Here is a 12,990-nt window from a genome sequence, read left to right on the forward strand (position 1 = left end):
AATAAGTACATGATCTATCTGATTAGCAAATGATCCATCTGGTGCTCTCCAAGTAGCTTTGTGAATCTTTTTAATGGGGAAAGCAAGTACTCCCAATGATCAAATTATGGGAGGCGGCAAAATCAATTAACCTTAAGCCATTATCATTCGTAATATCATGCAGACTGTGTCGACCTATAACTGAATGAAATTCAGATTCCTTTCCCACCTTAGCATTAAGATCTCCGATAATTAGTTTTCTATCATGCCGTGGACAGTCATTAAAAATTTTATCTAGTTCTTCATAAAAGGTTTCTTTTTCATCATCTGACTTGTCTTCAGTGGGTGCATGAGCACAAATTATACTATAGTGGAAAAACTGTCCTCTTATCCTAATCACACAGAGTCTAGGAGAAACAGCAATGAAGTTCATAACCAGATTCTTAATACGTTTACTAACAATGAACCCTGTTCCTTCCTTGTGATGATCAGGGTGACAGCTAAAAAAGACCATGTGGTTTCTCTTATTAATCACTCCATTTCCAGTCCATCTAATCTCTTGAATTGCAGTTAGATCAATCTTGTATTCATCCAATTGTTGCAAAAGCATTTGTAATGCTTTAGTTCGATATAAAGATAAAACGTTCCATGTCCCAAATTTCATTTCCAAAAGGCGTTTTCCAAGTTGCCTCCGTAAGATCAGCAGTGGATTCTCTTCTTTAGACTTCGTAACAATTTGTTTTTTATAGGAAATCATTTGCTTTAAATTGTGATTTAAATCAAGCTGATTTAAATCAACGAACCCTGCTACAAAATACTGATACAAATATTGAATCATTTTACTGTACAGATGTTAAATAGAAGACGCTAAACACACAAATTACAAATTGAAGTTTACTTAAAAAACTTTTTATTCGAATCGACCACCGTCTTTATCGACTACTGAAGATAATCTCTTATGTCATTGTTGTATGGCGGCACAAATCATTTCAAGAGGGTCACTCCATAAAGAAGCTCTCAGAAAGTCCAAACTTCTGTACTGATTAGCAATACATTTAGAATTCTCCCAACAAAATATAGTTCAAAGGACCGGGTAAAGAAGGGGGCCAATCTTCTCGATCCGGCAATAGACACAGAGTCAAATCTGAGTTGTTTCAGCTCGGTGCAGAATCTTGCTGAAATATTCAAACATTTTTGGAACACACTCTGTCAGCATGTGGCAAAAAATACTTCCCTTTTGCAATATGCAGAATTGAGTTTTTTCCCCTTTTATGGATGAATTTCTGAAGGGTCGTTTTTAACATTAAAACTAATTTTCTCATTAGAAAAGATTATTTTGCAACACTTTTGATACTGTGTCAGTTCAGCAATTTCTTTCTTTTTAATTTTAATGCTGTTGTCAAACTTTTCTTTTGCAATAAGGGTGAAAACCCAAGTCTTCGACCCACGCTCTCTTCTGCAGCCATTTTATTAGCAGTGAGTCATCTTTTCACGTATTCTTTTAATGCGCCCTTTAGTATGAACTGAGAGTGAACAACCAGTCCTAAGTTGATCTTTACAGCTATTAGTATCCAATAATCGTTTTATAGTTCGATGTATAAGTGTTCGATTAAATGCAAGAGATTTTAATTGCTACCTCCTGAAAACAAGCGATCGAAAAGCATCAACCTTTCCATACTTAAACTGATTCTAAATATATTGATTTAAAACAAAAATCCTCTGCACATATGGAAAGTTTCACTCACAGGAATACTGAGAGAACGGATGAACGATGAATTTTTTTGGAGTGTTACAGTTAGGACTGGGCTATAAATCGATATATCGCGACATATCGATTTAACGCCTATATCGGCAAACCGATACAGCGACTTACATTCCAAGCGATGTATCAGAAATCTGATTTAAGCCGTCGAGTGAAGAAGACGATATAACGATATAGCGATATAGCGATACACGCAAGGACTTTCTCTTACGTTCCGATGCCAACTCGCGCTGTGGAAGACGATATTGTTTCGTTATGTTGAGACGGCCTTGACTGATGAGCGGTAGAATCAGAATCACTTTTGAGACCTTATATCGTTATATCACATGTTCGTTTTCGCAACTTCGCGATTTGAAATCGTTTCTTGTAGATTATTTTCAATGGGATTAACTTCGTGATCGCCGTCGTAACCTTGTTCTGAACGCAATCTATTATTGAAAAGAATTTATAAAGAAAAGTTTCTTCATTAATTAGGTAAGTTTTTTATTTATTTTCTGACAAAACTTTTTTTATATTTTTAAATGTGAAAATTATCGGAAATCTAATTTAAGGCACCCATAAGGAATTAAATTACAAAGTAAATAAATTTGTTAGGTTGTTTTTTTACTTTCTTTGAATTTATTAAAAACCTTTCGGATAAAATTTCTAATAATTTAATGGGCTTCTATTACTGATTTTAAATTTATAAATCTTGAGTTGTTTTTATTTTTAGAAATAAAGTTAAAAGAAAACTTATTTTTTGGACATAAGTCAATAAACTTTATTTGTTCAAAAGAATTTGAAAACTTTGCGAATTTTATTCATTTCTTTTTTTTTTTTTTTATCAATTACTACTTCGTTTTATTAGAGAGTAAAATCATTATTTTTTTTTAATTTTCGTTTTATATTATTAGTTAATTAGCTAAATATATTACCGAATATCACAATTCTTTTGTTTTTATTTTTAAGAATTTAATTAAGAAACTTTGCCTTACTTTGTTTTTCGTTCATAATTCGGTCATTATTTAATTTAATTTAATTATTTATATGAAATAATAATAAAAATAGTGTTTAAGAAGCATTTTTTTTTCTAAAATTTATTTAGCTCTTTGTTTTAAGCATACAAATAATTTTTTAACGAACTTATTTTTTAAATTTTGTTCCTATGCTGTTAGGTAAATATATTGATAAATTTCACTTTTATTTATTTTTTTATTTTTAAACTAAGAAATCTTTTGTTATTTGCGTGATCATTTTTAGAAAATATAACAAAACTTGTGTTTACTTCTTCATTAAGAATTTGAACATTACCATCGAACTTAATAATTCTGTAATTATTTACGCATAATAGTACAAGCAAATATTGATTTGTTAAAAAAAGTTTCTTTTAAAAGAAAATATATATATTTTTAACACTTTGTTTTAAGTGTATAATGAATTTCTTAACAAGCTTTTTTTTTAATTTTTTAAATTTTCTTTCAATAATTTCAGCTAGATATCTTTATAAAATTCCCTTTTTATTTTTAAACTGAGAAATCTTTCAGAGAACGAAAATTTTGAGAAATTACTACAAATCTTATGTTTACTTTTTAGTTTAAAATTCGAACATTTTTAATTTTAAACTTCGGCGTTTAGTCAATCTAACTTTTATTTTAATTAAAATATATTTTGAAATTTTAAAATCAGCTTTTGTTTAATAACAATATTTTTTTTCATTAAGGGTGTTTTAGGGGTTAACTTAAATTAAGACTGCTTATACCTTATAAACGATAAAGAAGTGCAAATATTTCATTCTGTATCTACACACATTTTTTCAATAAATATTTTAAGTAAGATTTGTACATCTTAGTCAATTTATTTAATATCTTTCTTTAGCAAAACATATATATTTTCAAATTTATAAATTGATTTAAATCAATATGCGTATGAAGTCTTGATAGAAATCTGACTTTCTGTGCCTTAAAGTAAATGAAATTCAAAAATACTATATCGCGATACATCGCTATATCGCGATGCAAAACTGACGATATATCACGATATATAATTTCTAATATCGCCCAGTCCTAGTTACAGTATTTAGTAGCCACCTTGTAGAGTGCCTAAAAACTACATTTTAATGTAGATTGCATTTTTAAGTTTTCCTGATGATCAACAACTATTAAAATGATGGGTGTTTGCATGATAATCAATCACTATTTGTAGAGGAAAAAATTTATACAATACAATATATTTATTTTAAAAAATATATAGTAATGCCATGTTTTTGCTCTTAATTTTTTTAAAAATATTCCAGGTTTCGGGATAAATGATTTTTTTCGTCCGATACTGAAGTCCCTGATTTTTTTGGTATTCCTGATATACCCCGAGCGCACACACCCTGGTTTGTTGTATGATTTTATGAGGATTGATGCCATTATGCTTGTTACATACCTTTATATGGCTTAATGACATATGTATATAGATTATTTTTTCCTTTTCGGTTACCGTTCATAAAGGCTAAAAAACACTCACTCTGCTATCATACTCCTTGACATCCAGAATAATTTTTAAATCTAATTTCAAGCACTCTTCAATTCCTTCTTCTAGTGTGGCTACTTTTTCTCCCTTGTAGCGAGTCCTAAAAGAAACACATTTTTACTAAAACAGGCTGAGAAGTTTTAAGCCTACACAGATACTTTTTAAGTCAGAAAGACACAAATATGGAGGGATGAGCCACGGTGGCTCAGGGTATAGTGTGCTTGCCTCCCAATAAGGTGAACCGGGCTCAAATCCCAGCGACGACGGGGGTCGATTCCGCACCCGGCCTACACCGACCACACTGCTCACGTAAAATATCCTCGGTGGTAGATGGATCGTGGGCTAGAGTCCCCTTGCCGTGAGGCCAACCGTGGAAGGTTTCAGTGTTTTTCCTCTCCATGTAGCGCAAGTGCAGGTTAGTTCCCTCAAAAAAGTCCTACACGAAGGCAAATTTCCCCAATAATTGATCCAGGAGTCCCCTTTCTTCTGGATTAGATTCAAAATTACGAAGCTACGGAGTTGAACATTAGTAGTTGCAAACCCAAAATGAGGTGGGCTATTCAATGACGGTTATAGCAAAATAACAAAGAGAGAATAAAGTTGTATTTATGAATATATATATATGGAAAAAAATGCGGAGTCTTGAGGTCTATAAGTGAGGGGGAAAAAAGTGGTTTCCCTAAGCTCACTCAATCCGCTAATTTGATTTAACTACTTTAGATAAATATATATTTGAAACATAACAAAATTAATATATATGCCTCATAAATTTTTTTTCAACTTAAAATTTATTTCTTATTGTTTAAATGTTTTTGTTCCTGCAAAAATATTTATATAAAATAAATAAAAAAAAGAGTTAAATTTGAGCTTATGAATTAGTGTATCTAAAAATGCTTAAAATAAAACAGACCATCAAAAACATAGATTTGTGATAGTTTTTAAAATTTAAAGGTGATGTTCTGAGTTATATATTTTATTTATCAATTTATTTTTCTCCTGTTACCAGTGTAAACAAATTGAATATGAATAATACGCTGTAATTAATTATTGTAATAACTTCAAAATGTTATCTACATAAAAATATTTTAACACAAAATAATACAACTCCATCCAAGATATTTATATTATATAGTATTTTATTTAATGCTATTTAGACATTATGTTATAATAATATTGATATACTCCTTTTTGTAAGCAAAAAAGCATTTTGATGCTTGTTTTATTCTTTATTTATCATTTAATCAATAATACTGAAATATACTTATTTTATATGAATGTATTGACATTAATTTAATTATTTTTCATCATTCTATTCCTTTCAAATATTTTTTTTAATGCTTTATTACCTTAAATATTTTCAAACTACTCTTTTATATTACATTAAAACTTGTAATAATTAATTTAGTAATAAAAAACAAGATAAAAATAATTGATACTAATGTAATCATACATATATTATTAATCGTACATTAATTATTAATAATATACATATAATTACAATACTATAAATAATGCAAAAGTATGAATTTTTTTGTTTTTTTCTGAAATACTTTTTCTTGTTCAGTTATTTTGAATTTGGGACTTTACTAAGTTCAAATTTCTTTTTTTTAAAAAAAAAGTTTCTTTGATCTTTTCTATATTTTTAAATAAAATGTTTCCTTTTTAGGCAAAAAATAAAATATAGGCCAGAGGAAGTCCAACAATGTCCATGCCATGCACATTGTTGGACTTCCTCTGGTGGTTTCAATGATCTCTTAACCATGATTGATTGCTTTACCAGATATCCAGAGGCCATACCAACTCCTGATCATTATTTAACATTAAGATAAATAGATTAGGTTCTGACAATTGATTGAATTGGATATGTTCTGAAAACATCGGATTTCAAATGTCTTTTTAGACAATTCCTGTAGTCCTATTGGGAATAAGAACTTTAAATTCTTTTTCAGCTAAACTCCTATAGGGTCTTCCTGCCATGTGACATGCTTGAAAACTACATCCAATAATGAATATATTTCGCAATTACAATTCTATTTTATTTTGTAGCCATCTTTGAACAGCCTACCCAATTTTGAATTTATGATTTGGGAGAAATTTCTTTTTGATGGAATTAACCACAAAAACCCTTACAGTGTGGGAACTCCTGATCCATCTACCACTAAGGATATTTTATGCCAGCACTGTGTCCGTGTAAGTCGGGTGTGGAATTCGTATTGGCCAGCCACCCCTGGGATTCGAACACAAATCACCTGATTGGCAGGCGAGCACACGTTCATTCAGAGAAAGTACGTTTTGGGGTCTGATTTCGTAATTTGAAATATCATCTGCACTTATTAATTAGCATATTTGTTGTCACCCCTCAAACAATTAAGATTGAGTACTAGAATGTGAAAACTCAATCATTATATCAAAAGTTATTCAGGGTGGTCTGCTAGTATTATTTATTTCTTTAGTTAGTAATTTTTTTTTCTTTTGCGAATTCTATAATTTTATCTCCAGGAGAGATAATATAAAAATTCAATTTTCTAAGCTTTTAAGTGCATTTTTGAACAATCAATTAAAATTTTTTTTGTTGTATTGATCTTTTAAACTTTTCATTCCTATTTTTTTCTAATATCTATTAACATTTACTTCTTTTTAAGCAAATGTTCGAAAATAGTTTATATGGGAATTATATGTAATTTTTATTTTTGAACATAAAGCTGCGATTCAAAAATAATTAAAAAACTTATGCAATTCTAACTGCCACAAGAGATATTTTTAACATAAAAACGGCATGAATAAAATTGTAATTAATTGCATTATTGCTTTACCCACAGTGTCTAGAACACAAACAAGTTTTTACAGATTTAATTCGTCTTTAACTATTACTTGGAAGAATATGAGAAAATCAGATCTATTATAATGGACTTATTTATTATAATGTGTGATTCCTTGATGTGAACTTCTCTTAAAATTTAAAAGAATAACTCTTTATATATGTGCAATAATGCAACTTTTTAAAATACTTTTATGCATTTAATAATATCTGGTATTTCAAGTCCAGTGGTAAGTTTTTAAAAGTTATGTGGAAATCAAATAAAATAGGTAATTTGGAACATATTCTATGGAAACATGCTGAAAGTTTGAACGTTACATTTAAAGTTTCTCAGTACTGTAAAAATGTTTTGTATGAAATGGAGCCTGTTGGCAAAAAATTATAAGAAAAATAAACATAAAAGTTTTATCACGTTTTACTTGAAAAGTTTTACTTAAAACAAATCCTTATAAAAATTTAAAGGCCCAAACAAGCTGAAAGTTATTTTATGCTATAAAACAAAACAACTTAAAACGATAATAAAATATTTCAACAGTTACAAAAAATAAACAGCGTCTTTTACAATTATTACACAACGTTAACAGAAAATAATTGTAATATAAATTATGTTAATACTTATCAATTTCAACATAAATATCCTAAAATAAATAATTTTAAGAAGTTCATTAAATGGTCTTTAAGAATCTTTTTGAATTGTTAACTTGCGCTGAAAGTGATATATATATATATATAGTTATTTCGCTAAACTATTAATAAACTATCTAAAGTCATTCATTTTTCTGTAATTTAAAATATTTTTTGATGTTTTTTAAAGTAATAACTGTAAAAGAATCCTGATGTTTTGAAAAATTATTAAAGGGGGCACGTACTTCTCTGGGCCCCCAGTGTCTCCAACTACCATTCCACATTCAAAATCTCATCTTGGGGACATAAACAATATAAGATGAATAACTTAAACACAAATAAAATTCCTGGCAATGCACTGCCAACATATATATTTTGTGACTGTATTTTACTGTATATATGTAGATTCCTATCCCAAAACTCTTGTCACCTCAGTGTAAATTAATTCTCATAAAAATAACTTAATAAGTAATTCATTTGCTTTTGTCATAGGCCATTAAGGCAAAAACTGTGATTGCTCTTGTTTTCCAGTGGCGCCATCTATGGCCAAGAATTTGATTTCTGTTACATTCATACGTCACACGCCTTTATAGGGCAGACCCATTTATATATCCAGTCAACTACAGATCGTAATTTTTGACTTGAACTAGAGAGCCCAATTCAGTACCCACAGAGGTATAATTTGTTATAGGAACATGGAGGACTTCGTGATCCAACTAATTTAACGTGCACCAGTCACCATTAACTACACAGGGCATCTAAAACCAGCTGGATTCGTACACACATTCTCACGAACGAGATACTAACGCCTTGCCAACCTGGCTATTTCAGCTCTAAATAATACAGTACTATCAGCCCTTTGACACACAAAGACGTCATTTGTTTCTTATGTCAAAACAATAATTGACGTGTCTCAGACGTCTTCAACACAGAGATGCCAACCTTCTCCGGACAGCAAATTAATATTTTAAAGTGGTAGTTTATCAATTGTGATTCTTGATTTAACACATTCAATTTAGTAGATTTTTATCCACCACTATTTCTAAAAAATTCATAGGCTTATATAATTCACCATTTTACAGTACTTATGTCATGCTATACATTTTAAAAAGCAAGCAAAAATAGTAAAATACTCGCAAAATTTAGTTTGTAGTTATTTGCCCTGTCTGGAGCTGTTGGCATCTCTGTCAACATTCCGTTGAGAGTTGTTGTTGACAGTGCAATGAAAAATAATTTCTATATCAAGAAATGATATGTCAAGGGGTTAATAAATAGTGCAAAAATCCAACCGAAAAAGAAACGAAAACATTCCTAACCCCAGTAGTGATTGGGGAAGAGGTGGGTGCTAACCCATTTCAAGAAAATCCACAGCTGCCGTACCCATAAATGCTTTCCTTCCTTTAAACACAGAGCCTGTACAAACTTTTTGGGGGACTGGTTTACATCTTACCTATGACAGCTAGCCTTCTTCCCGTATGTATATTCTTTGACAGGATCACTTTGACTTAAACTAATGAATGTTAACAGAAATCTTAATTTTCTTCTTTTGACTGATTTACTCAAATAAAATATTCTTAACTTATTTATCACTTTGTGTAAAAACAATGCCTTTCTAGGTTTTTTTTTCAGAGGTAACTATTTTGCGAAAATTTAGACAAAATTTGTGAAAATTAAAAATTATATTAGAAAATAAACACAAAAATATGGTAAGTTAGAAGATATATTCAAAAATTGTGACTGCATATAAAAATCATTTTTGACTGGTAAATTTCTATATATTTTTTCCTCATATATTCAAAAATAATATTGCTATTGTAAAATTTTAAATCCAAATTTAAAAATTCATAAAAGTCCTTGTCCATAGTTAAATTTCACCTTGAATTTAATAAAAACATGCATTTAACATTACTAGCACTAAAAGTTATTATGAGAACATTTTCAACTAGGTTGAACAGAAAAAAGTTTCACAGAGAAAAAAACTGCTTCATAAAAAATAAAGGTCTGTTAGAATGAATTTACAATAGTGTTTAAGATAATGTTCGAATTTAGACTTCCTGTACAGTTTATGAAGGGAGAGCCTCATTTAAAAAAAAACTCAGCGACCACATTGCACTATCTGACCAAACACGTGCTACCTTTTCATAAAAAACAGCTGGCAGTAAAGCTCTTCATTTCCATAGATTGCAATGAGAACGGGGTTGACATGAGAACTTGCTTTTTTAAAAGTATTTTGTAAAACTACCGTTCTTCCTAAAGTTGAATTTGTGAAGGTACCGCTAAACAGTAGTAAATTTACCCTGGACAGACCCCTGCAATGCAACCATTAACCCAAAATATAACAGAAATCAATTCTTCTAATGGTTTGAGTAATAACCTGTAGATATGGTTGGAAGCAGCATCAAGCTCTCGCACTTCAGTGAACGTCTTAGAAGATAACGTGCCAAATCCATTCGTTGTTCTCTCCATTGTATCGTCATGAAAAAGCACAGCAATGTTATCTTTAGTGAAGGATAAGTCCACTTCAATACCATCTGCTCCATTCTTTTTGGCCTAGAAAATAAAAACCATAATTATTAGACTCAAAAACTTTGTGATAGTAAAACCTTTTTAATTCTAATAATCAAGGACATCAGAATGCGTAACCTAATCCTTCAAAAGAAAAATAAGCACCTTTTAAGAACTATTTAAGCACTAAAGAAATATTTTTAAGCACTATATACATTAACAAAATGCAAAATAATTTTCAAAGACCTTACGCAATCGAACTCTTTTTCTTGATTATATTAGCCACCATAAAAAGATCTGAGAGATTTTTCGGATGGAAAATAAAGCCTGAAATTAGCAAAATGCAGCAGAGTTACACATTAAAGTGCTAAAATCTCGTCGAACTCAGCTCAGTAGACGCACATGCGGAATTATTGCAAAATTATTGCCACTTTCATACGCTATGGATCGACAATAGGGTGAAATGGATTGTGGTTGAATCAATTGTGAAAACGTTGAATAGAATAAGGTGAAAAGCCCGCTTTTGCATAATACGTGCTGAAAATCGCCATGGTAAAGAAAAAAAGTTTCATTTTCAAAAAGGGAAAATCAAGCACTTTTTTAAAAACACCCAATGAAAAAAGCCCCTCTAAGTGCTTTTAAAAAACAAAAATTGAAAATAAGCACCTTTAAGCAATTTTTAAAAAGGCTACACACTATGGATATGAAGTCAATGAACTAAGAAATCTTTAAAAATGACAAACAAAAAAAAAGCCATAAAAATGATATTATGAGGAAAAATAATGCCAATAAAAATTTTTGGAAACATGTTTGAAATTAACTTCTTTTCATAAAAATTGTAAATTGTAGTTTGTATTATATATTTAATAAAAAGTACAATAATTAAAATAATATGTAATTTATAAATAAAATAAAACCTCAATGATTGATAAAGGTAAATAAGAATTTATTAAATTCCAGTTAGAATCTTCAAGAACATCAGATTTACATTGTATTATCAAATGTCCTTACAATTGAAAGATTGTTCAAAAGCAAATTCTTTTATCTTGAAAAACCCTGTTTGACATCAACACTTGTTTTTGAAGGAATAACAAGATTCAATGCAAAAACGCATGCAATTCCAGAAAATTAGTACTTGTTCACTATAAATATTTTATAATTAATCTTTAGTAAATAAAGAGATACAGTACTACCAATATATATTTCTTATTTAGCCCAACTAAACGGGCTCAAATGTAGGGCAGAAAAGTTCCTAGTTTAGAGAACGGTAAATGGCAGCGTTAAGAAAACCTCAATTTCCAATTGTGCATGGTTGACACACATAGAAAAAGGGAGATGGAGCCTATTAAAAAGGTTCATGATTATATTTTTTTAAAAAAAACCAAAGGAATTATTTTATTTAATTTTTAAAAAAAAATACTTTAAGAACTCCAATTTATGCTTGGCTAAACTTTATAAACATAATAAATTAAAATTTATGACTAATAAATCATGGGTCTTTTTAAATTAACTCAATACATTAAAAATGAATTAGTACAAGCAAATGCATGATTAAAATTTATTGGAAATGAAATAAGATTGGAACAGGACAACTCAAAATAGAACAGTACAATTACTAAAAAAACAGTAAAAAAAAAACACCCAAATTTCAAGAATATTATTATTTAATTAAATAAAATCTAAAGAATTCACAATACAGTCTTTGTACTCAGCTTGCAGTCTGAAAAATTTACAGGAATTATATGATTTCCTCATTATTTCAAAAGTCTTGTAATTTATTTCATACTAATACTAGGGTAATTTTGATTATTAAAACTTATTAATGCAGCAATATACTGACATACTATTTTGAAATCATGTAGATCAATAAAAAAACTTGTATTAAGTTGGTTTGTAAGTTTATAAATGGATATTTTTTTAAAGAAAATCATTCAATTTAAATCAATGATTTTCTTTTTAAAAAAAAAAAATTTGTTGTTTTTAATTACTGAACACAGCCTCTCAGTATTTAATTACTAAAAATAGCTCGCTTTAAAACACTGATAATAATTGCATGAAACTTGTTCAGATTAATAAAATAAAATAAATAATCAAAAATAAATATTGATTTCAGAAGGTTAAAGATAAGTGTCAAAACTTATATGCATTTAAAAAATGAAAATGCAACGATAAAATTTTTTATACATTTTGACGACACACATGTATTAATTTTTATGGGCTGTGTCACCTCTCTTATGGCAGCTATAGTATTTTCAGGAGCATCATGACCTCCACCTCTATGAGCGAAGACGGGCAAATCAGTTGAGTTTGCCTTCAAAAGAACATTTTTCGCTACGTCATCTTTTACTTGTTCAAATGTAATATATTGAAGACCTACTGTTACACAAATGACTACGATCGTGGTAAGATATATGGAAAACATTAAGTAGTGCTGAAATATAAAATAAAAATAACTGTAAAACCAGATCTGAAGACAAGTTAGTAATATAGGAACAGGTGGAAGTTTCTGAAAATTCATATCATTTAGTGACACCTGACTCAATAGTTAAAGAACAGCTTTAAAAATTTTTTTTTTCCAAATAGGTAGGAGAAAATAAGGATGTACAATTTTGTTGTAGATAATTGAGAATGATTTTTGGCGATTGTTTGGCCTAGGTGTTTTGCGCTAAAGCTATAGTTCAAAATAAATTCAACTTATAGCTTGCACTGTAAAATTATACTACAAATGACAGAAAAACATTGGTAGAGAATTATTTTGTCCTCCAAGATAAATAAATTGACTATTTCTAATTAATTTAACGGGATG

The 12,990-nt window shown here is 29.4% G+C and overlaps 2 protein-coding genes across 2 annotated transcripts in view; both read right to left on the bottom strand.

The window, feature by feature from the left end:
- The window catches only part of LOC107449558 (glycerophosphodiester phosphodiesterase 1), a 52,677-nt gene extending 39,752 nt beyond the window's left edge, over positions 1–12,925 (bottom strand). The window contains exons 1-3 of the mRNA XM_016065115.4: positions 12,412–12,925; positions 10,054–10,229; positions 4,232–4,337 (exon numbers count right to left, since the gene is read on the bottom strand). Coding sequence (XP_015920601.1) covers positions 4,232–4,337; positions 10,054–10,229; positions 12,412–12,702 — 573 coding nt within the window. The 5' untranslated portion in view covers positions 12,703–12,925. The remainder of the gene's footprint in view (positions 1–4,231; positions 4,338–10,053; positions 10,230–12,411) is intronic.
- LOC107449489 (non-POU domain-containing octamer-binding protein) overlaps positions 1–12,990 on the bottom strand; it is a 157,124-nt gene that overhangs the window by 32,578 nt on the left and 111,556 nt on the right. The gene's annotated exons all lie outside the window — the stretch shown is intronic.

The sequence above is a fragment of the Parasteatoda tepidariorum genome, chromosome 5 (genome assembly GCF_982258835.1).
Source record: "Parasteatoda tepidariorum strain Cologne lab strain chromosome 5, Ptep-v5.0, whole genome shotgun sequence".
In the NCBI taxonomy this organism is placed as follows: Eukaryota; Metazoa; Arthropoda; class Arachnida; order Araneae; family Theridiidae; genus Parasteatoda; species Parasteatoda tepidariorum.